General features: G+C 63.9%; 3 protein-coding genes across 6 annotated transcripts; 2 read left to right on the top strand and 1 right to left on the bottom strand.

Annotated features, from left to right (window-relative positions):
* The first annotated feature begins 131 nt into the window (after positions 1-131).
* Positions 132-7815, top strand: CHRD (chordin). The gene is made up of 23 exons (XM_039557269.1): positions 132-216; positions 540-643; positions 1144-1267; positions 1660-1797; positions 1874-1991; positions 2890-2986; positions 3090-3231; positions 3305-3445; positions 3920-4002; positions 4091-4238; positions 4336-4442; positions 4527-4643; positions 4725-4887; positions 4980-5221; positions 5308-5421; positions 5655-5867; positions 5950-6043; positions 6157-6213; positions 6304-6407; positions 6554-6656; positions 6775-6929; positions 7095-7188; positions 7340-7815. Exons 2-23 carry the CDS (start codon positions 614-616, stop codon positions 7405-7407), a joined length of 2652 nt encoding a protein of 883 aa, XP_039413203.1. The 5' UTR covers positions 132-216; positions 540-613; the 3' UTR covers positions 7408-7815.
* A 2157-nt stretch (positions 7816-9972) lies between these two features.
* CLCN2 (chloride voltage-gated channel 2) lies at positions 9973-22486 on the top strand. 4 transcript variants are annotated; one of them, XM_039557138.1, is made up of 24 exons: positions 9978-10087; positions 14537-14681; positions 15145-15276; positions 15391-15519; positions 16044-16177; positions 16264-16341; positions 16450-16528; positions 17129-17254; positions 17322-17406; positions 17515-17616; positions 17701-17785; positions 17863-18018; positions 18457-18526; positions 18711-18821; positions 19049-19262; positions 19360-19493; positions 19612-19763; positions 19842-19947; positions 20016-20089; positions 20529-20579; positions 21191-21229; positions 21442-21546; positions 21619-21705; positions 21785-22486. In XM_039557138.1, the coding sequence occupies exons 1-24, from the start codon at positions 10037-10039 to the stop codon at positions 21989-21991; spliced, it is 2652 nt and encodes an 883-aa protein (XP_039413072.1). In that variant the 5' UTR covers positions 9978-10036; the 3' UTR covers positions 21992-22486. The 4 variants fall into 4 exon arrangements, with proteins under 4 accessions (XP_039413073.1, XP_039413075.1, XP_039413074.1 ...); XM_039557139.1 differs by lacking the exon at positions 20529-20579 and having other exon boundaries at positions 9973-10087; XM_039557141.1 differs by lacking the exon at positions 17701-17785 and having other exon boundaries at positions 9973-10087; positions 17381-17406; positions 17824-18018.
* LOC104687984 (heat shock protein beta-7-like) lies at positions 22449-24574 on the bottom strand. Its single transcript, XM_039557146.1, has 3 exons — positions 24298-24574; positions 23327-23478; positions 22449-22798 (listed from the first exon to the last, which is right to left on the bottom strand). The coding sequence occupies exons 1-3, from the start codon at positions 24437-24439 to the stop codon at positions 22610-22612; spliced, it is 483 nt and encodes a 160-aa protein (XP_039413080.1). The 5' UTR covers positions 24440-24574; the 3' UTR covers positions 22449-22609.
* Between the last annotated feature and the right edge of the window lie 73 nt (positions 24575-24647).

A 24647-nucleotide genomic window follows, 5' to 3' on the forward strand; every position in this document is an offset into this window, starting at 1 on the left:
AGGCGGCGGCAGCGCCCGGCAGCGCCCGGCCCCCCCTCCCCGCCGCCGCCTCCGGTCCCGGTCCGACCGCCCCGGCCGGCCGGCACCATGCGCGCCGCTGCGCTGTTGCTGCTCGCCCTGCTCCCGCTCCGGCCCCTGCCCGGCCGCGCCGCCCGCCCCAAGCTCGCCCTGCCCATCCGGCCCGACACGGATCCGCTGCCCCCGGCGGGGCGGCAGGTAGGAGCCCCCTGCCCTACACCCCTCCTTCCCCCTCTCCGCGCACCCCCGGTCCTGTACAAGCCGCTGCCGCACCCCCCCGTCACGCATCCCGCGTCGGGCACCCCCTCCCTGCCACCCGCACCCCCGTCGTGCATCGCATGCCTGCACCCCCCGTTCTCTGGCACCCCGCTTTCCGCCCCGGGCCCCCCGGCTGGCCCGAACCGGCACCGGCAGCGCAGCGGGCGGCGGGGCGGTGCCGGCCGGTCCGGGGCTGCGGCAGGGGGGTGCCCGCGGCCCGGAGACGACCGGGACGGCGGTGAGTGGTAGTGGGGTCTCCGCAGGCTGCGCCTTCGGGGGGCATTTCTATGCCCTGGAGGAGACGTGGCACCCGGACCTGGGGGAGCCCTTCGGGGTGATGCGCTGCGTTATCTGTCACTGTGAGCCGGTGAGTGCCCCCACACACCCCTTTCCCTGGGAGACCCCCCGGCACCCGGCTCTGCTGGGGAGGGGGCTGGCAGGGAGGGAGTTCGACCCCTCTGTTCAGTGCACTCCTCTCCTTCCCATGGAAGAGGGAAGCGGGATCCCTTCAGCCAGCCGGACACCTGGATGTCCTCCCCCGCGGCAGGGGGAGGGGAAGGGGGGTTTAAAGGATCAGGCTTCATTCTTCCTCCCCCTCCTCGGGGATGGCCTCCGGCCCCCTCCCTCCTTCCCTCCGAGCAGTTCCCTGAGGCCGGGGCTGGCGGGGCCACGCACAGCTGGTCAGGAGCCTGGGGGCCGTGGGGAGGGGGCCCGGGTTTGGCTGCCGTACAGGCATCTGGGGACTGTGCAAGGTGTCCAGGGGCTCCAGATGGAAAAAGATGGGGGAAGCCAGGCTGTGCCGGGAGGGCGTGACTGGGAACACCTTGGCACGGCTCTCCTGGGGTCTTCTTGGCCCCTCCACAGCAGAGGAACCACCGGGGGAAGCCCGTGGGGAAAGTGAACTGCAAGAACATGAAGCAGGACTGCCCCGTGCCTGCCTGTCCCCGGGCCACGCTGCTGCCTGGGCACTGCTGCCACACCTGCCCCAAAGGTGAGGAGAGTGGGTGCTTTCTTGCAGGGAGCCCCCTCAGCCCCCCAGCATCCCCCACTGGCCTGGGAAAGGGGGCATTGCACACCCCTTTGAGAAGGGTTAGTCAATGTGCTATGAAAGTCACCAGTGCCCAAAATCTGATGGGCAGGGGGAAGCCCTGATGGGAACAGCCTGAAAGGAATGCAGGGAAGGCGCACAGGGCTAAATGCCCTGCCTGTCCATGTGCCTGTGCACAGCACACCCCAGCTAAGAGCCCCATAGTGATTCACAGGGCACATCTCAGTCTGTCTCAAGAGGGGGGATTTACTATTGTCCCCCATTCCGAGCTCTTGGGCACAAGCAGCCTGGTGTGATGGTGTCCTCCTGTGTCCACCCCATGCCAACCTTGCCAGGCCCCCCAGAGAAGAGCCCTGCACCCCGCTTTGACACCTTCGAGTACTTCCAGGACAAGGAGGATGACTTGGACAAGCCCTACAATGACCGCTCCTACCTCAGCTCTGAGGGCCTGGTTCGCGACGATGCCCGCACAGGTGAGCCACCTGCCCAGGCAGCAGCAGTGTGGGGCACCCCCCATGCTCCCCCTCATCAGCAGCATCCTCTCCCCAGAGTTTGTGGCCTTGCTGACGAGTGGCCCAGAGCCATGGCGCCCCACGTCCAGCGCAGTGGCCAAGGCTCGCTTCACCTTGCTGCGCTCTTCCCTGCTCTTCTCCATCAGCTACGAGCGGTGAGTCCTGCCTGCTGCTGCCTGTCCAGCCTGGCACATCAGGCAGCTCTCTGGAAAAAGGGGGGGAATTTAACAGTGTTTGTGTCCTTCTGTTCCCTTCTGACATCCCCCCAAGGTGCCAGAGCCTTGCACTGACAGAGTGAGAGATTTGGGGAAGGGGGGGCAATGTGCTGGGCTCCAGCCTAGGTCAGCAGCCAGAATTTCGGCACACCCACAGTGTCGGCCCAGCCTCACCCATTTGCCTCCAGGTCTGGACTGGGAACAAACGGGAACGGTTCCAGGGCTCCCGTGGGTGCAGCTGGCAGAACTACTGTGCCACCCTGCAGGCTCTGCCGGTGGGCAGTGCCTTGGCACTGCTGCCAGGGTTCCCCATCCTTGCCATGCCCTTCCCGGATGCCCGCCAGCAGCAGAGCCTCTCCTCTCCCTCCCTCCTTCCCGCTCCAGTTTCTTCTGCTCTTCCTCGCTTCCAGGCCCCTTTGCATAGTAAAGTGGTGACTAATTTCCAGCTCTGACAGGGGGAGCCAAGCGGAGCCGAAAATGCTCCTTATTTACAGCCTGAACAGTCAGCTCCCTGCGGGTCCTGCCATGGTGCCTTTCCCGGCAGAGACCCCCATCCTGCTTTGTGCCGGTTAGACACCGCTCCAGGATAGGGGAGTCCAGAGAACCCGTGCCGAGCTGGCATTTGGCAGGACAGCAGTGTTGGGCTAGTCCTGGAATGGGTGGGCAGAGTCTGGCGCTTGGCACCGCAGGGGAACGTCATCCTTCTCCTGCCCACCCCAAACCCCCGGTGACTCCCCTGTGCCCTCCCCGACACACCTCTGTGCCTGATGCTGAGGGTGGTGCCAGGGGAGGGGGAGGGCAGGCACGTGGCCCTTGCTCACCCCGCGGATGCCCGCAGGCTGGGGCGGCCGAGCCGGGTGCGTTTCAGTGACCCCGAGGGTAACGTGCTGTTTGAACACCCCGTGCAGAAGAGCGCTGCCCCTGAGGACGGCATGGTGAGAGGGGCTGGGAGGGCAGGGGGCACGGTGCTCCTTCCCACCCTGCCGGGTGTGCGGTGCCCCCCAGCCACCGCCCAGCCCTTCCATCCATCAACCACAGCTCTGCGGGATGTGGAGGACGGTGTCCAAAGCCAATGTCCAGCTCCTGCGGGGGGAACAACTCCGGGTATCCCTCATCACCCGGGCACAGCCGTCTGGAGAGGTCCATGGGCACATCCTCAAGCACCGGGCACTCTTCGCAGGTAAGTCCAGCTCTGGCAGGCACACCCAGTGGGTGCCCACCAGAATGTCCCTCATGTCCCTGTCCCTGCACAGAGACGTTCGGTGCCATCCTGACCTCGTTGGACCCCTTGCACTTGGGTGCTGGGGGCATGGCCATGCTGACACTGAGCGACACGGAGAACAACCTGCACTTCATCCTCATGGCCCGGGGACTGCTGGAGCCTGGAGCAAGGGGTGAGAGCAGGCAGGGAAGGGGAGGGAGGCACTGCCCAGATGGGGCTACATAGAGCTGAGGGGGTGCATGGGTCAGCATCTGTGGGGTCAGGATGGGTGCCTGGGCTGGGTGTGAGGCTCAGGGTGGGTATAGGGGCTGGGGGTGGGGTGAAGGGTGAGGTGTGCATACGTTGTATGTTGGGTGATTTGGGGTGCACATGGTGGGGAGCAGACGGTGTGGACCTATGTGGGGTGACTGGGAGTGCTGCAGAGCATATGGGATGTGAGGGTTGTTGTGCAAGAAGGACAGGTTTGTGACGTGGGTGTGCACGGATTCAGGGGGTGCTGGAGGGAATGGTGAGGGTCCAGGCACACAGGGGCAGGCAGCTGGCAAAAAAGTGCCAGGGGGTTGGAGACGGTAGGCATAGAGGGGTGGGTTTCACAGTGGTTGCAGACCCCTGGTCCAGTGGGTCTACTCCCCTCTGTCATGTCCAGAATCCCCCTGGGTCCCACTGAGGGTCCGCATCCTGCACCAGGGCCAGACATTACGGGAGGTCCACACCAACATCACTGTGGAGGTAAAGCCTTCTGTTCCCCCACGTGCCCCAGCAGCCACGGTGCCCAGAGCACCAAGGCTGATCCATGCCACTCTACCCCCGCTGTCAGGACCCCGACTTCGCAGAGGTGCTGAGTGACCTGTCTGCCCAGGAGCTGCAGTTGCTGGTGCAGGGGCAGCTCCGCATTGCGGCTGAGACGGAGGGCCGGCACGCACGGCAGCTGGCTGGCACCATCACCACCCGCCGCAGCTGTGACAGTGAGCGCAGGGCAGGCACCCTGGGGTGCAGGGGGGTTGCTGTGCTCACCTGCATGCCAATCTCACCCACCCCTGTGCCTCTCTCCTCGGGCTGAAGCCATCCAAAGTGTGCTGTGCGGAGCGGATGCTTTGCTGCCGACCAAAACTGGGGCTGTGGGCTCAGCCAAACTGGCACTGCATGAGAATGGCACCCTGGAGTACCAGGTAAGTGGTGGACACCCATTTCCCTCTCGCGGGTCCCAGGGGTATCTGCCACCCTGGCACTGCCCCTTGGCACTCTACCCACAGGTGCAGGTAGTGGGCACTGCCAGCGAGGTTGTGGGCATCACACTGGAGACCAAGCCCCGGCGGAAAAGCAAGAGGAACATCCTGTTTGACATAACACCCAGCTACAAGGATGGGCTGGTGAGCACTAACCTATGCTGGGAGGGGTGGCGTAGGGACTTTGGGTGAATCCCTGTCCCAACCTGCATGATCTCCCGCCAGTGGCAGGCCTGGGGTGCCTGGCAGAGCCCCAGCGCCCGCGATGCCCACATGCTTCTACAAAATGAGCTCTTCCTCAATGTGGCCACCAAGGATTGGGCGGAGGGTGAGCTGCGGGGCCAAATCATCTCCCTGCCCTACAGTGGGCTGCTCGCCCGCTACACAGGTACCAGGGACTTGTGGGGTGGTAATGGGGGGCAGTGGGGCAGCCCTCCCACACACCACCCACCCCCTCCCATGGTCCCTGTCTGTGCGCAGAGATGCCCGTGGCATTGGCAGGGCAGCTGGTGTCCCCCCCAGTGCACAGTGGCGCTGGTGGGCATGCCTGGCTCTCGCTGGATGAGCACTGCCACCTGCACTATGAGATCTCGGTGGCGGGGCTGGGACGGCCAAGCGACGGCACTGTCAGTGCCCACATCCATGGGGTGGCCGAGCTGGGGGAGATGGGCACCCGCCCCCACCAGCACAAGCGCCTGCTCAAGGGTTTCTACAGCACTGAGGTAAGGTGGGCACCTGGTCAGGGCACACCGCAGCAGGGGCTGGGCCAGACCTTATCCCCACCCTGGTGCCCCTCTTGCCACGACAGGCTCAGGGGGTGGTGAAGGACCTGGACGCCGACCTGCTGCAGCACCTGGCCCAGGGCACTGCTTTCCTGCAAGTCAGCACCAAAGCACACCCCAATGGGGAGATGCGGGGACGGGTAGGTCCTCATCGGGACAGGGCACCCCTACCCATCCCAACTGCTGCCTGGGACTGGGTGGCACTGCCTGGAGCGGGGTGGAAGGGCGCAGGATCACTCTGTTAGAAGGTCCCAGCAGTACAGCAGTACACATCAGTGTTCTGTGGTCATGGGAGGTCCCTTCACCAGCCCTGACCATGGAGGCCAGCGAGGCACCGGCATGGGAAGTGACCTCCTGCTCATTGCCCCTCCAGGTGCACATTCCCAACCAGTGCCATGCAGGAGGGACCCGCCTGGCCCCGGGGGAGTCCCTGGGGCAGGCTGAGGTCTCCGAGAGCACCAAGACCAGGGACCTGGAGCAGCTGAAGAAAGACCCCAACTCCTGCTTCTTTGAGGGTCAGCACCGGGCACATGGCACCCGCTGGGCACCTGACTACGACAAGAAATGCTCCATCTGCAGCTGCCAGGTACGAGCCGGGGATTGTGCTGGAGGGGCAGCACCCATCAGTAATGCCCCTCCGCAATGAACCCCATCCCTGCTGTCCCCAGAAGCGCACAGTGATCTGTGACCCCATCTTGTGCCAGCCCCTCAACTGTACCCACCAGGTGCACCCAGAAGAGCTGTGCTGCCCCATCTGTGAAGGTACCTGAGGGATGGGCTGGGGGGTTCCTTGTAAAAACAAGGTGGGGGTCCCTCTCGGAGACTTGGCTGCTGGCACCATGTGCATCCCCTCATGGCCTTCCTCTTCCTTGTAGAGAAGAAGACAGAGCAGGAAGAGCTGAAGCTGGAGCGGGCACGGGACAGTAGCGAGGGTAAAGTCCTTGTGGGCATGGGCTGAGGGGGCAGCTCTGCAAAGGCTGACTCACAAGGGCTGTGACTTCCTCTTCTTCTTCCTCTCCTAGGCTGCTACTTTGATGGCGACAAGACATGGCGAGGCTCCGGCACTCGCTGGCACCCTGTCGTGCCCCCCTTTGGCCTCATCAAATGTGCCATTTGTACCTGTAAGGTGGGTGCAGGTTCCCGACTCGCCCCCCAACCTGGTCTGGCACCTGTGGGTGATCTCAGTTACCAGGCACCGTGCCTGAGGCTCAAACCAGGGCATGGGGCGCTGCCTGCCCTGTGCCTCCCGTGAGCCCCGTGCCCTCCCTGCAGGGCACCACAGGTGAAGTGCATTGTGAGAAGGTGCAGTGCCCACGGCTCACCTGTGCCAACCCTGTGCGCGCCAGCCCCTCTGACTGCTGCAAGCAGTGCCCAGGTACCTGCACCCCTCTCCTGCCCTCCGTTCTCCCCGTGTAGCTCCCGTGTGCCCCCACTGGCAAGGCCACAGGCTGCCCTGCCACAGGCGGGCATCCTTCCAGTGTCCTTTCCTGCAGCCCCAGAGAAGAGCGCCCTGGAGCTGGCTGACTCCATGCAGGCGGATGCGCCGCGGGCGTGCCGCTTCGGGCGCCGCTGGTACCTCAACAACGAGAGCTGGCACCCCTCTGTGCCGCCCTTTGGAGAAATGAAGTGTATCCTGTGCTGGTGTGTGGTGAGTGTGCCAGCCTGGGGCGGCACCAGGGGAAGGGAAGGTGCCCCTATGCCAGTCCCCAGGGCTTTGAGAATGGGTGGGAGAGCAGCACCCCGGACACCCACTGCACCCTGAGGAGCTGCTGCACCCCAGCCCTGGTGCTCAGCCCCTCTCTCTGCTCTCCAGTCGGGGGAGACACACTGCCAGCGCCAGGAGTGCCCCCCATCTGCCTGCGCTAGCCCTGCCACGAGGGACAACCCCTGCTGTGCCAAGTGCCGTGGTGAGTGCAGTGCTCACACATTGGCACCACTGCCCAAACACTCTGTGGCAGCCCCCACACCTCCCAGTCTCCTTGGTGCTGAGCACAACCACCCCAAGTGCCCTCCTGGCACCCACTGTGCCCATCTCTCAGCCCTGCTTTCTCTCCCCAGCCCTGGATGCCCCCTCAGATGCACGGGAGAAGGTCCATGATGCCAAGGTGGAGTCACGGAGCCACTGAGCAGTCACTGCTGCCCGGAGCAGGGCAAGCACTCAGCGCTTGCATGGGGGGGCCCCACTACCTATTGCCCCTGCCCGTGCAGGGCGGGGGGCACAGAGGAGCACAGTGGGGTGCACGTGGCCAGGCCCCCAGCCTGGGCACCCCATCTCAGCACAACTGCAATGCCAGGACTGCCCTACCCGCTCATGCCAGTGGGCAGTGGCCGGGCGCATGGAGGTTGGGGCACCTGCTGCCCTGCCCCTCAAGCCCTCCTGGCCAGCGGGCATCATGCCCATGTTGTACATAGTGTAAAGTCCCTCTGTCCCCTGTTTGCTGCACCCACCCTGTCTCGGCCGGGTTTCTCACATAATTTATGGTGGCAGTGGATAGGGGTCAAGATGTATTTATTAAAACCAGAGCTATTGCCCACCCGGCTCCTGTCTCTTCCTAGCAGCAGCAGGCACAGGGCCATGCCCCTGCATCCCGTGCTGGACGCCAGGGGAACTTGCAGGCCCTGGCATTGCTGTGGTTGGGGATGTATATTAGGGGATATGGGGTATGGAAGCCAATGCCAGGATGAGGATATCCCTATGGGCTGTGGGGTGGCACTGGAGAGGACCAGAGCAGTGTACAGTGCCCACATCTGGAGCCATGATGCCAACCTCTGCCCACGGAGGAGGTTGCCAACACAGTTGTAGACGGTGCCCGCTGGCACAAGGACACAAGGATTCTGTTCCCCACACCTCCATGGTGGCATGAAGAGCCCAGCCTGGGGCCCCAAGCCAGCTGCCACCCTTGGAGGCCCTGTCCTGCAGCACCCACAGCCAGCCGCGTGCCCAGGGCTGGGCACAGACACCCCAGCAACCCCAGTCATCCCAGTACAGCTGCACTGGACTAAGGCCTTGTGGGGCCCATGGGAGACCCAATGTTGCCACCTGCCCTTCAGTCCCTAATGTGGAGGACTGAGGGATCTCTGGGGCCACTCATACTGTGCCGGTATACACTGGGAGGACTGGGACAGTCAGAGCTATACTGGCTTGTATTGGAACAGTGCCTGAGCTGTAGGGAAAGTAACACTAGGCTCTACTGGGACAGCAGTAAGGCATAGTGGCAAAACCTCAGCACTCTAGGGGGACAATGTTAGCCTACTGGGGCCACACCCAAGGTGACACTAGGCTACACTGGAGTAGTGGTAGAGCAATAGAAGAATGGCACTGGGGCACACTGGGCTGGGACAAAGCCCTGTGTGCTAGGCTGGGTGTCCTGCCCTGAGTACACCCACAGGCACACAGGCGCCTGTGCCAGGAGGGTGGCATCACCTGTGGTGGCCTTGCAGTGTGCTGGTGGCCCACAGCCAGGCATGCTGGTGGCAGTGGGCAGAGCATGTGTCCTGGCACAGGGCTTCCCCGCCGGATGAACATCCCTGCTGCCACGGGGCAGTGCCAGGAGCTGACGAGCAAGGAGGGAGCTCCGTGCCTGGGGATACAATGAGCGGGCAACCCATTTTGTCACCTCCCTGCCTCAAACCGGTTCGTGTCGGGCAATGCACCCTCCCAGACTGGCACAGGACATATCCCAGCCCCCAGCCCAGCAATTGTCACCCACCCTTGGGGGTGCTGACGTCAAACCAGAGGGTGGCACCTGGGCAGTGAGAACTAGCCCATTCCCGATCCTGCAGCACCAGTCCAGCAGTGCCACAGCTCTGCCTTTCCCTGCACCCAGTTCTTGCCACAAAGGTGCCATCCTGTGCCCCGGGGAGGAGGGTGAGAGTGGCCCTGCCAGCTGCCCCGGTTGCCCCTGAGCCCGTGGCGGCGGTGAGACAGAGGTCCCGGCAGCCAGCCTGCCATGCCGGAGCACCTTGCCCAAGGATTGCCAAGCTCTACCCGTGTGCCTCTCTGGAGAGGACTGAGCCTCTACTGCCCAGCGAGTTCAGCAACGAAGAGTGGAGCCCATCTCTCTCCCTGGGGGCTGACAGTCCTGGGACACTGAGCAGCATCACGGTAAGGATGAGCTCCCTGTCAGCTTTGGGGTGGTGAGTCCCCAGAGTGCCAAGGTGCCCTGCCCCCCCGGGCATTGACAGGTGCCCTCGTGCCCTTCATGACAACACAGACCTCAGGCACTCTGCCCCCACCGATCTGTCCCCCAGCCAGGCATGGCCATTAGCCTGGGGATGATCGTCTGCAGAGCCTCAGCCCAGTCCTCCCACATCTCACCGGGGAGAACCCACGGGGAAGCAGCGCCCAGCCCCACGCCAGCCCCTTGTACCTGTGGGAAGAGGGAGCAACGTGTCCCAGGGGAAAGTTATGCCGGCTTTTACCCTCACCTGCACCCACTGGTTGCCCACGGGTGCCATCCTGGGCAAAGGCCACTGTGGACGGGGCACAGCCATGGGACAGAGTTCCCGGCCGGACTCCCTCGACCCAGCCGGGCGCTGGGTGCCCGGCGCTGCCGGTGCCGGTACCGGGAGCCGCCGGTGCCGGGCGCTGCCGGCGGAGGCGGAGCGCGGCCGATCCCTCCCCGGGCAGTGCCCCGGGCCCGCCCCGCGCGGTCCGGGAGGAGCTGCGGCCGCCGCGGGCACCGGCAGCGGCACCGGCAGCGGCACCGGCACCGGGACGGCGCGGAGCGGAGCGGCGGCAGCAGCGGCGGCACCATGGCCTCCGAGAGCGAGGCGCAGCGGGCGCTGCAGTATGAGCAGACCTTGGTGAGTACCGGGGGCACCGGGCGGACACCGGGGTAGCCCAGGATGGGACAGGGCGCGATGGAGCACCCGGGGGTTTTGGGGGTCTGGAGGTGCTGCCCTGCTCAGGGCGGCAGAACTCCGCGGTGCCCTGTTTGGGGTGCTGTATCCTGTTTGGGGTGTCACTCCCAGTCCCCCCGGCTGTGGAGGAGCCCAGCTGAGCCCCCACTCCCAGGGCAGGACTTTTGCACACACCTCACCACCCCCTGCCAAAAACCCTCCTCACTGGGAAGGGATGCCCACCCTGTGGGGGTCCCAGAGGCGCCAGCCGGGCACGCTCCTCTCCCCCGCACGGCATGTCCCCGGCCCTCTGCCCCCGAGATAACGTATCTCCCCCACCCGCAACCTTAGCCCCATGTTTACAACTCCTTTTCCTCCGAGGCCTCCCCACTGGCACCAGTGTGTCCCGTTGTCCTGGGGTGTCCTCCTTCCCCGCTGTGTCCCCAGTGACTCCACTGCTCTCCACTGCCCACGGCCCCCAGACATCACGGGCAAAGGTGCTTTTCCCTGGCCTCTACTTGGGACGGTGCCCAAGGCGGACGGTACTTTGCCCTGGCAAAGGCATGCGGACAGACAGGGCCAGGGAGGTGTGCAGGGAAGCAGGGACTGTGTGGCCACAGAGTTGTCGTGCCCACGGCTGCCCGAGAGAGTCTGAGCAGGTTGCTGTGTGCGGGGCGGGCCCTGCTGAGCCTTACCCACCCAGCATGGGCGCACGGGGCAGCGTCGGGGCACTGCTGCTCTGTATACCCTCTGCATTGCCTTCCCCAGCACCCAAACCCTTCTCCTGGCCGTGCCCCTCAGTGCTCACCCCAAGCCGCCCCTGCCCCGCCGCTGTCAGGTGGCTGCAGGACACCAGCTGGCCATGGGAACCGCGGCTGTGCCGTCATCTCCACGACCTTATTGACCCCACGGTTCTTCCCGGCAAGGCTGAGTCAGGGAGCAGTCGGGGGCAGGAACAGGGGCGAGCTGTGGCGGTGCCTCTCCCCGCCGCCGGCTCCGGACGGCCCCCCTGGGCAGCCTGGTCACGGTGGCTGAGCAGAGAGGCCACCCCAGCCGGGCACCACGGGGCGGAGGAGCCTGCGGGCAGTGCGTGAGGGGAGAGGCACGCTGGGCTGGCATCAGGACAGCCGTGCTCGGCATCAGCAGACTTTGCCCTCCTTTTCTTTGGGCAGGGTAGCACCCATGGCCTGAGTGCTCCATGGTGCCCATCCCCATGGCCTCTGGGCTCAGTGAGGCTCATGAAAGCACCTGGGGCTCGTGGGTGAGGCTGGGTGCGGGCTCCCGTCCCATAGCCTCACACCTGAGTTGTGGGAGTTGCCTGGGCACGTGCTGGGCAGGAGGAGTGCCTAGCCCTCCCCAGTGCATCTGAGCCACCACCTGCTCCTGCCAGCACCTGCCAGGAGGGTCAGGATGCAGCTGGAGCCTGGCATGGGCTGGTCTGAGCTGGGCAGCCTGGAGACAGCTCCTGCCTGTGCCCACAGCCAAGCCATCACAGCCAGGCTGCAGGGTTGTGCCCAGCCATGCCCAAAGGTCTCTGTCCCTACCACATGCCCTTCCCCTCCCCAGATTTCACCAGCCCTGGGATGCCATGGGTCTTAGGGCCCCAGACCTAAAGGTCTCCCCAGGCATCCCACCCTGGGGTCCCCATGCTGGGCAGGTGTCTCTGGGAACCCTTGGCATGCTGAGGGTGCCAGGGTGCACATCAGCCCCAGTGTCCCCCACATGCCAGGCTGTCATGGCAGGGAGCAAAAGGCCCCGTGGGGGGGATTAAGCTTGACAAACTGCCCTTGTTCATTGCAGAGCCTCTCAGGGTGATTAGAGCCCGGCTAAGACGGGTAGCGTGACACACACCCCCTGGCCTCTGCCTGCCCACTGCCAGCCCAGAGGACCCCCCACTCCCTTGCCTTTAAATATCTCCCCTAGGGGAAATTTGGGGAGAAAGGTTGGCTGGCATCAGCCATGAGGAGGTGGGCACCACTGCCAAGCAAGCTCAGTGCTATGGGACAGGCTGGCACGGGGACACGGCAGCACCAGATGCCAGTGCCCGCCCCAGGCGCAGCATCGCCCGGGCACAGCAGGCACCATGGGCTGGCAGTGCCCAAGGGGCTGTGGCACAGCTGGTGCCTGCAGTGCAGGAGCCCAGGACCAACACAGCAGCCTTGGCCCGTGCCCGTGTCCCCGAGTGCCCCCCGCCAGCCCCCCTGTGCCCGCTCCCTGCCCGCCCGGCACTGTGATTGTTCAGCTGCTTCACGGCAGAGGCCGGAGTCCCGGGGCTGTTTGTGTTTCAAAAGGCCTTTGTGGAAAAATAACCGAAGCGGAGGAGGAGGAGGAGGAGGAAGGAGAGAGCCCACCACTGGCCCTCACAGCCATGCCAGGGCTGTGGGCACAGTAGCTGTGGCTGCTCAGCACTGGGCACCCATGGAGGTCCCACGTCCTTCCTGTGGGGCTGTGGCATGGGGTGGGCATGGGGTGGCAGGTGGCAGTGGGGTGGCACAGCCCCTTTGCTCATACCCCTGTTGTTGCAAGTGGGGTCAGCTGCAAAGTGAAGCAGAGGGTGGGCAAATCCCACCACCCCCAACCAGGCTGGAACCTCTGGCACTGGGCATCCCACCGTGTGCCCCAACACCTGGCGGGGCAGTGTGGCAGCCCCTGGCACAGCCCCAAGAGGTAGACACAGAGGTGGTTTGGGGAGCACTCAGCCTGGGGCTGCTCTTATCTTGGTTTGGGCTGGCCATGGGTCAGCAGTGGGGCCAGGCAGGCAAGTGCTTGGCAGGGTGACAGCACTCCTGGGGTGACGGCCCATTTCATCTTCCAGAGCAAACAAGCTTTTTTCAAAGGGAGCCTTTGAAAGCAAGACCCCGTGCGGGGCCGGGGTCCTCCTCTGTCAGCCAATGCTGGATTTGGCCCCTCAAGGTGGCCATGCCCTTCCCCCCAGCTCTTTTCCACAGGGCAAGGAGCCACTGAGCCCATGCTGAGCAGGAGTTTGGGGGAAAATCCGTGCCAGGATAGGGTCAGCAGTGGAAATTAGTTCACCCTCCTCTCTCTGCTTCCATCCCCACCCTCCCTCCCGCTGCTGGGCACAACCTGGGTATTAGACAGCAGAGAATCCACCCGGCGCCGCTCTGGCTGCTTTCTGCTCTCTACCAAAGGGACCTGGGCAGGAGCGCTGCCCCGTGAGAAGTGCACCTTCATGCCGTCCCCACGGGGAGTTGTCATGTGCCAGCAGGCCAGGGGGCTGCGAACAGGACCCGAGCATCCAGGGTGGGCACTGCTGCCAGCAGCCAGGGCTGGGCTGCCCACGTGCCCAGCGCGGTGCCCACCCGTGGCGTTGCCCCTCGGCCGGGCGCCGGCACGGGCCGTGCCGGGGAGGAGGGCGGCTGCGCCCCGGCTGGGCAGCCACGCGCTGCGCTGGCACGGCACGGCGGGTGGGCACGGCATCAGCATGGGGCTCACGTTGTCCCGACGTGGGAGCCTGGCAGGGCCCCCACGGCCCTGAAGCCTCCCTTTGTGCCGGGCCAACCTCTGGCGCTTGGCATTCAGGTCGTGCGGGGGGAGTGAGACGGAAACCAAGCAACCGAGTCCTTGGCAGTGCCCGCCAGCGCGGGACAAATGCCCCCGGCTCAGTGGGGAAGACAGGCACAAAGAGCTCCTGGCCAGCACAAGGGGCACTGCCAGGGCCACCCCCTGCCAGGGCCAGGCCACGTGCCGCAGCCAGGCAGGAGGCACCCGAGGAAAGGGGGTGATTCCTATGTGGGCACAGAGCCACTCGCACCCCTTTGATCCCTAACCCCCTCGTCACAGCCCAGGGACCGCCCTGGGCCTGATGTTGTGCCCCCTCCTCCTGGAACTGGGGGTACATCCTGTCCCTCTCTGTCCTCCTGCCTCTCTGCTGCCAGCTGAGACCAGCCAGCTCGTGTCACCTGTGGCCTGCCAAGGCGGCTTTTGGGGGGGTATCCCAGCCCTCATTGCTCTTAGCAATGTCGGGGTGTGGTGCCTGCAGAGTGCCGGCACAACCCCAATACTAGCCCTCAGAGAGTCTCCTGGCCAAGCTGGCCACGGTCCCATCACTGGAGGCCCTTCCCCACCCTCCACCAGCACAGTCCGGTGCCTGGGGCACCTGGGCAGGGCCGGAGACTGGTACTGACGTTTCAGCTGCCTGCTTTGGGCACGTGAGCAAAACAATCACTATCGATCCACACTCACCTTATCTGCCTGGCTCCTTCCCACGCCCCGAGGGCAGCCGGGCACTCCCACAGGCACCTCCACCCCTTTGCTTTGGGATGCCATGCCTGTTCCCTCACGTGGCAGGCCATGCCAGCATGCCCACTGCTCCCCTGACTCAGTTTCCCCACTCGGGTGCAGGAGCTGGGGTACCAGCTGCCCTGACACCCCTGCCTACTCCTTTTTCCCCAGATGTATGGGCGTTACACGCAGGACTTGGGCACCTTTGCCAAGGATGAGGCGGCCCGGCTGCGGCTGCAGGAGGGGGACACCCCCCGACCCCGCCGCCCCTCCGAGCTGCTGGAGTACACCCAGGGCCGCTGTGCCCCCTGTCGTGGTAAGGGTCACCGGGATATGGACACGGGTGGGCACAGCCCCACGGCGGCACAGTCTGGACACGGCTGCCCACCCCACCACGGCGGTGTGGGTAGAGTTTCTCTGGCTGTCATGGGACACCGGCGCCGAGGACAATGCCACCTGCCCGCCGGGCAGCAGGGACACAATGGCCCGAAATAGCCAGGCACACTGCAGGGCCTGGGGGCCCCCAGCCCCTCTAGCTGGGGCCATGCCAGGGAGGCTGTGCTGGTGGGAGGTGCATGCCCGGCGGTGCCGTGTGTGACTGTGCACAGTCAGCTGGCTGTGACAGCTGGACACAGAGGTGCTCCTGCACCAGACGGTACCAGCGGTGCTGGGTCAGTGCTGCTGGTTGTGAGCATTTATGTTGCTGTCAGCCTGGCTCTGCCACCTCAGTGTGCCCATCCCTGGGGCACCCAGCCCTGAACCCGCCCTTGTGTCCACAGTCTGCGCCTTGCAGTGCCAGCGGTTCCTCATCTCCAAGGTGGGTGAGGACTGGGTCTTCCTCATACTGCTGGGGCTGGTCATGGCACTGGTCAGCTGGGCCATGGATTTCGCCATCGCCACGTGTCTTCAAGGTAAGCAGGTACCAGTGGGTTCCTGGGACTGTGGCAGGGCTGGGAGTGGCCATGCCATAGGGCCATGCCATGTGCCTTGCCACCCACCGCCCATCTGACCGGCTCTTCCCACAGCTCAGAAGTGGATGTATGGCGGCCTGGACACCAACGTGCTGCTGCAGTACATGGCTTGGGTCACCTACCCCACTGTGCTCATCACCTTCTCAGCTGGCTTCACCCAGATCCTTGCCCCCCAGGCCGTGGGTAGGGCATCAGGGAGCTGCCTGCACCCTAAACAGGGTGTCCACTCCCTGGGGCTGTGCCTTGGGAGCTGCCTGGGTGTCTTCCTGGAGGTCCTGGGGGTCTTTCTAGGGACATGGGCTGGTCTTCAGAGGATCTCCTGGGGACTAGGATTTGGATGTCATCCTGAGCTGTGGGGTTGGGGGTCTTCTAAGGCCTATGAGAGAGGTCTTCAGAGAGTGTCCTGTGAGTTAAGGGGTGGATGTCCTCCTGGGCTATGAGGCTAGCAGGCTTGGGGGTCTTCCTAGGGCTAAGAGCTGATCTTCAGAGGGTCTCCTGGGGGCTATGAGATTGGAGTCCCTGTGGGGCTATGGGTTGAGCTGTGCCTACATAATCATGGGGCTGTTCCTGATTACTGTGGGAAGTGGCGTCTCTGGGATCTCCCTGTGGCAGTGGGGTGTGGCAGAGCATCAAGGATTACCCCCCAGAACCATGGGGCAGTGTCCCCCCTTCATGACTGTTGGTCAAGGCTGTCCCCATGTCACCAGGCTCAGGGATCCCCGAGATGAAGACCATCCTGCGGGGCGTCGTGCTGAAGGAGTACCTCACCCTCAAGACCTTTGTGGCCAAGGTGATCGGACTGACATGTGCCCTGGGCAGCGGCATGCCCCTGGGCAAGGAGGTGAGGGCAGTGCCTGGGGCAGGGTGAGCAGGGGCCAGGGAGTGAGGCTGAGGGCAATATCCTCAGTCCCCCTGTTGTCCTCTCAGGGTCCCTTTGTCCACATTGCCAGCATGTGTGCAGCCCTGCTCAGCCGCTTCCTCTCCCTCTTTGGGGGCTTCTATGAGGTGAGCAAGGCAGGCTGGCCCCAGGAGGATCAACCTGTGCCCACCAGCAGGTTTGGCAGTGCCTGGGATTGGGGAGACAGTGCCCACTCACTCCTGTCTTCCTCACAGAATGAGGCAAGAAACATTGAAATGCTGGCAGCTGCCTGCGCCGTCGGTGTTGGCTGCTGCTTCGCCGCCCCCATCGGAGGTAGGGTCACCCGGGGCCCCCCCACACCCCCTGCACCTCCCGCCCAGGCAGCAGGGTCCACCTGGCGAGGCAAGCAGGACCCCCAGGACAGCTGGCCTGGGAGAGGGCAGTGCTGCTCAGCAGGGAGGAGCAAGGGAGGAGCGGGCACCATCGTCCCAGATGCGTAACGTCTGCTCTTGTCCTCTCCCCTGCCACCCTGCGCTCCAGGGAGCTCCCCACTCCAGTCCCGCTGAGCCCTGCCCGTAGGTTGGTGATGTGTCTGACTCTTTCCTTTCCCTTTGCCTGCTGCCCCATTTGTCTGTCTGTCCATCCGTGTGCGCCTCACTCCATCCCAGTGCCACCCTTCATGTCGCTGCCCACATGCCTGTGCTACCCTCTCGCTCATGCAGACTCGTGCTTGGCCCACTGTGCCATGTCCACTGTGCCCAGCTGGGACCAGCCACGTGCTTTGCCAGGGAAGCCCTCAAACTGCCCCGTAGTGTGTCCATGGGGCCCCCCATGGGCTGTGCACGAGTGTGGACTCAGGGTGGGAAGAATGCCAGGCACCGGGGCCCTGCCTAGGTTTCTCCACCTCCCTTGTGCACTTCCCCCCAATGCCAGGAGTCCTCTTCAGCATCGAGGTCACCTCCACTTTCTTTGCCGTCCGCAACTACTGGCGCGGCTTCTTCGCTGCCACCTTCAGCGCCTTCATCTTCCGTGTCCTTGCCGTCTGGAACAAGGATGAAGGTACCTCAGGCAGGGTGAGGGCACAGGGGTCGCCTGCCCAGCCCTACTGACCCCCACCATCCCCCAGAGACAATCACGGCACTGTTCAAAACCCGCTTCCGCCTCGACTTCCCCTTCGACCTGCAGGAGCTGCCTGCCTTTGCCGTCATCGGGTGAGTGCGGCCATCCCAGCACCCATCCTATGGCCCCAGGGGTGGCAGCGGCAGCGCTGGTGGTGCTGGTGGTGGCAGCAGGACACCTCTCCCCTTGGCTCTGCCCAGGATCGCCAGCGGCTTCGGGGGTGCACTCTTCGTCTACCTCAACCGCAAGATCGTGCAGTTCATGCGCCGCCAGAAGACCATCAACCGCTTCCTCATGAAGAAGTAGGTGCCCAGCAGTCCCCAGCAGCAGGATGGTGGAGCTGGGGCTACACCAAAATCACCCCCTGCCCTATGCCACCCTGCCAGGCGCCTGCTCTTCCCTGCCCTGGTGACGCTGATCATCTCCACGCTGACCTTCCCGCCCGGCTTTGGACAGTTCATGGCTGGCCAGGTACCTGCCATGGGGTGACACACAGGTCCCCACCCCAGGGCCACCACAAGCCCCAGCTGATCCCTGCCCATCACCAGCTCACCCAGAAGGACACCCTGGTGACACTCTTTGACAACCAGACGTGGGCCAAGCAGGGGCTCAGTGATGAATTCGAATACTTGGGCATTCTGGAGGCCTGGCACCATCCCCGCTCCAACATCTTCATCACACTTGTTGTCTTCATCCTCATGAAGGTGGGTGCCTACTGTCCCTGTCATCCCCAAGGTACCACCAGGAGCTTATGGAGAGGATTTCCTGGATGCCACCAGGGAGATGCCAGATTGTTGCCAGAAAGGTGGCACCAGAAGGCGTTGGGTGGCTGCTTCGAGAGTCCACCAAGGTGTTTGCTGGGTGGTGCTGGCATGCCATCAAAGAGATCTTGGCTAGGAGCCACCAAGGTGCCACCAGGGAGGTGCTGGCTGCTTGCTCCTAGGTGCCACCAGGGAGGTGCTGGCCAGATGCCACCAAGTACCACCAGGGAAGAGCTGGCAGGGTGCCCCTGGGAGGAGCCCATGCCCCATGGCAGGGTGTGGTGCCCACGTGCTGCTCTACAGCACCTAGATGAGGGTCACAGCAGGGACAGGAGGCAGGGCTGGGTCTGGGAGGGCAACTAATGGGTGTCTGCCCTGCAGTTCTGGATGTCAGCCTTGGCCACTACCATCCCAGTGCCATGTGGAGCCTTCATGCCCGTCTTCGTCATTGGTGAGTCCCTGTACCCTGTGTGGGCACAGAGGGAGGAGGAAGCCACCTCGCAGCCCACACTGGGCACCTGTGGGTGCCTCCAGGTGTCCCTTTCCCTGGCAGCATCAGGCAGAGGAGAGGGCGTGAGGCTGGGCCGGGTGCCAGGAGAGCCCTGTGCCCGATCCCAGCCCGTCTCTTTGGGCAGGGGCAGCCTTTGGGCGCCTGGTGGGGGAGAGCATGGCAGCCTGGTTCCCTGACGGCATCCACACAGATAACAACATCTATCGCATCGTGCCGGGGGGCTACGCCGTGGTGGGTAAGCACTGAGCTGGAATGAGGACACCGTGGTGGGCATGATTTGGAGATAGTGCCCCACAGCTGAGGTGATGATCCCCAGAACTGGGAGTGATGCCACCACTGGGGATGGTCCCAAGGGCTCCGGGTGTGGTGGATGCCTTAGATGGGGGAACCCAGGGTGGGGACATAGCCTGGTGGGCAATAGCTGACAGCCCCCCTCCCTGTGTCTCCTGGGGGTGGCCGCAGGGGCGGCCGCACTGTCGGGTGCTGTCACCCACACGGTGTCCACGGCCGTCATCGTCTTCGAGCTGACGGGGCAGATCTCGCACATCTTGCCTGTCATGATCGCTGTCATCCTGGCCAATGCTGTGGCCCAGAGCCTCCAGCCCTCCCTCTACGACAGCATCATCCGCATCAAGAAGCTTCCCTATCTCCCTGAGCTGGGCTGGGGCCACCACGAGTGAGTTTGTGTCCCTTGCCCCAGCCCCAAACCCCTCACTAAGCACAAGGGGAGGGGATGGCATCACTCTGAGGCCACTGCTCCCCTTCCTGGGCAGGAAGTACAACGTGCGGGTGGAGGACATCATGGTGCGGGATATCTGCTACGTCACCCTCAGCTGCAAGTACCGGGACCTGCAGCAGGTCCTGCACAGCACCAAGATGAAGAACCTGCCACTGGTGGAGTCAGCTGGTGAGACACAGAAGGGGCTCTGCCGGCATCCACAGCAGCCGTGGAGTGTGCCAGGATGCGGGGGTGGATGGCAGAGGGAATATCAGGAGCCAACGTGGCCCCTTGCTGTGTCTGGCAGAGTCCATGATCCTACTGGGCTCCATCGAGCGGACTCAGGTGGGTGCCCTGCTCAACAACCAGCTCAGTCCCCACCGCCGACTCCTGACCTTGCGGCAGAAGGTGCTGTCCGAGGATGGGCACCGGCTCTCCGATTCCAGCATCCGCTTCCAGGTGAGGGATGCAACTATCCTGGGGGATGCCCGGTCAAGGTGCCCCCCATCATCACCCTACCACCCTATACCCCCACAGATCAACACAGAGACCTCCTCGGGCTCCCCTGCCCGCCCCGCACTCCGCAAGCCCCTGAAGCCGGCGCTGAAGCGGGTGCCGAGCAGCCCGGCTGACAGCCCCCCAGGTGAGTCTGCATGTGGCCCTCCTGGCCCCCCTCTGTCCCCCCCACTGACACCGCCTCTCCACCCACAGCTGGCACCGCTGACCACACTGGCATCGCCCTCAAGAGCCTCTTCTGTGCCAACACCTCCGCAGAGCCCACTGAGGTGAGAGCCTGGCCCTGCACATCCCTTCCCGTCCCTGCCTGGCCTTGCCTGGCCTTGCCTGGTCCCTCCCAGCCCTGCCCAGCTCTGCCCTTTCTTATCACATCCCTTTCCTTCCCTTTCCATCATTTTCTATCCCATCCCACCCCATCCCGTTCCTACCCATGCCATGCCATGCCATGCCATGCCATGCCATGCCATGCCATGCCATGCCATGCCATGCCATGCCATCCCATCCCATCCCATCCCATCCCATCCCATCCCCATTCCTGCCCATATCTCCTCATCCCATCCCATCCCATCCCATCCCATCCCATCCCATCCCTGCCCATATCTCCTCATCCCATCCCATCCCATCCCATCCCATCCCATCCCACCTCATCCCATCCCATCCCATCCCATCCCATCCCAACCCCTAACCTCCATCTCTCCCATGGGCCAGGCCCAGGCCGCAGCCTATCCCAAGGCCAAACGCGTCCGCCTTTCCATTGTGGTAAGCTGCAGCCAATCGCAGCCTGGGCACAGCTCCTCCCAGCCAATCAGAGCCTAGCAGGAGTTCTCTCAACCAATCAGAGGCCTGGCAAGATTGTGCTTGGCCAATCACGTTGGGCCTATGTCCGTGCAGTTCATTTTGGATGATTACGATTCCATCCAGCCGATCCTGGTGTGCACCACCCCTGTCCCAAACCTTCCCAGGAACTGGGACACGGAGCCTCCCAGCAATCACAGCCACGGGATCTGCCCCACTTTGCTCAGCCAATCATGGCACACCTTGCATTCTCTCCACCAATCACAAGCTTGGCTTGTCCAACTGTGGCCAATCAGGGTGTGACCAATGTCCTGTCAACCAATCATGTTACTTGACCTGCCCATGTCCTGCCTGTACCCTGCCTGCACCCCGCCCTTGTCCTGCCTGCACGTGCTGCCTACACCCTTGCCATTCCCTGCCTGTTCCCTGCCTGCACCCTGCCTGCACGTGCTGCCTACACCCTTGCCGTTCCCTGCCTGTACCCTGCCTGCACCCTGCCTGTGTCCTCCGTGCAGCCGGTGTGCGGATGCACCACCTGCCTCCCTCAGGGCTGCTCCAACACACCTCTCTTGCAGGAGGAGATGATTCTGGGTGACAAGATGACCCCAGCAGAGGTGAGGGGTTGGGCAGAGACAGGCAGGACCCTCCTTCTCAGAGGGATCCCAGACATCCCAAAGGGGTGCCAGAGCATGAGGTGGGCATGGGGAGGTAGAAGGGGGATAACGCAGATTTCTCCATAAGACTGGGTGTAGGGAGGATGGGGGGGCCCTTGCTGGCACCTGTGGGGAGGCCGTACCCCTCACCCTGCCCAATGGTACCTCCCCAGATACTGGAGTGGGAAGAACAGCAGCTGGACCAGTTGGTGGACTTCAGCAGTGCCAAGATTGACCCCGCACCCTTCCAGCTGGTGGAGCACACCTCGCTGCACAAGGTGCGCCCACACCCCACCCCAGACCCCCACCCGCAACCCTCAGACCCCCAACTCAGCCCCCTCTTCCTGCAGACCCACACCATCTTCTCTCTGTTGGGCCTGGACCACGCATTCGTCACCAGCATTGGGCGGCTGGTGGGCATGGTGTCCCTCAAGGAGGTGAGCAGGGGGCAGGGAGCCTGGAGGGGCACAGAGTGGCACCTGGAGCTGTTTGCCCATGGGTTTGGGGTCCCCGCAGTTGCGCAAGGCCATCGAGGGCTCACTGACAGGCAAGGGGGTGAAGGTGCGCCCGCCGCTCGCCAGCTTCCGTGACAGCACCGCCAGCACCACCGAGGCCGACACCACCGCCCTGCACCAGCTCTGGGACCGCCACCAGCACCACCACATGCCCCGCGAGGCTGGTCCTGGGGGCGACGATGATGACGACACCCCCAAGGGCCAGTGAGACCCTTGAGATCCACCCCCCCATGTCCCCAGAAGCCACAAGGGCCCTCTGGCAGGTGCCGGGGGATGCCCACCCTGAGCCCACTGATGCCAGGCTCAGCACAGGAATGGGCACCCTCAATCCAGTGCCGCTGCCCCCTCCCTGTTCCAGGGACCAACCGAATGCCCTCCAGCCAGCCCCTGCTCCCCAACTACCTGCCAGCTCTTGGGGCTTCCCACTTCGCTACCTCTGTACCCCCCCAGCCCCTGGTGCCCCCCAGAATGGCCACTGTCCTCTCACCCTCCATGGGCACCACAATGTCCCTGCTCAGGGTGGCATAGGGGGAGAGAGGGGCATCAGGTTGGGGTGTCCACGGGGACATGGGTGGGCACTGCCCCCTGTGCTCAGCACCTCATGGCTGGGAACAGGGGGTCCCTGCTGCCTCTCTGCCGTGCACATCTCCCCATGTAAATACAGAGATTTTTATATTAATTTAATAAAAGGACTTTATAAACAGAGCTGGAGCACTGAGGGGCTGGAGGTGGAGAGGGGCACAGGCTGTGGGCACCATCTGAGCTTCACCACAGTGCTGGGGTTGGCATCACTCAGGGCAAGGAGCCTTTTGTCACCCAGTGTCACTCACAGCGTGGCCTCACTGCGGTACAGCAGCTGTGGGGGCTGCCCAGGGCCGGCACTGGCGCGGCGCCGGGCAGTGATGACCAACGTGCCAGTCTCGGTGAGGGTGCAGCTCACCGACAGCGGGTCCGTGTCCTCAGGCAGCTGGCACTTGTGGGTGAAGGTGTCACAGACGGTGCCATCCTCAGCCACCTGCGGGGAGGCAGCACCGGTGCAGTAGGACACAATGGGGCATGGTGGGTACACAGCACATTCCCAGTTACCCCAGTGTTTCTAATGGGGCAACTCCCAGTCACCCTGGCTCCAGCAGGGAGTTCAACAGGGAAGATCCCAGTGACTCAGGGGCAATTCCTAGTTACCCCATTGCCAGCAGGAAGCAGGCCCCAGCTGCCTAAGTCTTGGCTTGTGGGGTAAATTCCAGCTACTCCAGTGCCAGCAGGGACCGTTCCCAATTGCCACCTCCAGCAGAGAATGCAATGGAGCAGGAATTCCCAGTTGTCGCATTCTCAGTGAGGACAGTTCCCAGTTACCCCAGTACAGGAGAGGTGCAGTAGGGCAGGAGTTACCTGTTGTCCCATCGCTGGGGCACAGCTCCCATTTACCCCAGTGTCAGCAACAGCTCTTCCCAGTTACCACCCCGTCCCCGCCACCCACATCAGGGGGTGTCATGGGACAGGGCCCCCATGGCCGGGGGGAATGCTGCCCCCTCAGGTGCCTCACCTTTTCTGCCTGGATGGCGACATGGCAGTTGGAGGTGGTCACCACAATGTCAGGGGGCTCAAACTGGCTGACGTCGGCCACCACTTGGTAGGTGTCACCCTGGGCACGCACCCAGGTGCCCAGGCTGCAGGGGTACATGGCACCTGGGGACTCTGTGGGCATTGGAGGGCTGCTGGGCATGGGGCCACAATGCCCAGGGTCTGGGGCACTGCAGGGTGTGGGAGAGTCTGGTGACACTGGGGGAGGGAGGGCTGGGGGTAGCAGGTGGCAGTGGGAGTTTGGGGATATTGAAGGTGCTGGGGGATTGCAGGGGGAACTGGGGGTCCCAGGCGTATGGGGGTACTGGAGGCCTGGAGGGGTACTGGGTGGTCTGGAGGCACCTGAAGGCACTGGGAGATTCCAGGGGCACTGGACAGCGTGAGGACAGCAGGGGAATTGAACAGGAGGGTGAAGACACTGGGGATGACCAGGAAAGCCTGGGGGAGTGGGCTGGGGGAGATGGGGACACTGGAGTTACTGGGGGCGTACAAGAAAGTGGGGGTCTAGCAGGTGACATCAAAGGGTGTGGGGCACAGGGGAGCTGAGGACATAAGGGCAGCCTGGATGGCCTGGGTTGGGGAGGGAAAGCTATGGGGGGGTTCTGAGGACAAAAGGAGGATCAAAAGGGTCTGGAGAAGGGGGAGGAGGCAGCACAGTGGTCCTGGGGACAGCAGGGACACTGGGGTTACTGGGGACTTACAGGGGGAACACAAAAGCACTTGGGGAGTAAGAGCTGGAAGACAGTCCAAAGAGCCATAGGGCACCTGGGGGGCAGTCAGGGTTCCCCCCTGAGCCCCCCCAACCTGTGCTGAGAAGAGGGTCCCAGGCTGTCGCCAGGCACAGGTCTGCTACTAAACCCTTGGGGAGACCATCCCCAGGGTAGCAGGGCTCCCCCAGGGTAGCAGAGCCCCCCCACCCTCCATGCCCTGTACCTGGGTACCCAAACGCCTCATGTGCCCGTGCCCCAAAGGGTCCATGCCGCCGGTCGCCCTCGAAGCGGGGTTTGCCGTGCCCCTGCCCGTAGGCGCTGAGGAGCTCAGCACGGTACGTGGAGGCTGAGCTGCGCGCTGCCATGGCGCCTTGCTGCCCGCGCCCCCCGGGGCCCTGCCGTGGGGAGGGTCCAGCCACCCGCCAGCCACCACCGCCAGATGCCCATAATTAGGCACCCTGTCCGTAGGAATGCGAGATAAGGGACGAGGCCTCCGTCACCCCGTGGGGCCGCGGAGGGGGATGCATCCCTGCCACTGCTGGCCTGCCACCTCCTTGCCCCCCACCTGCAAGA

This window comes from Corvus cornix, chromosome 9 (genome assembly GCF_000738735.6).
Source record: "Corvus cornix cornix isolate S_Up_H32 chromosome 9, ASM73873v5, whole genome shotgun sequence".
Lineage (NCBI taxonomy): Eukaryota > Metazoa > Chordata > Aves > Passeriformes > Corvidae > Corvus > Corvus cornix.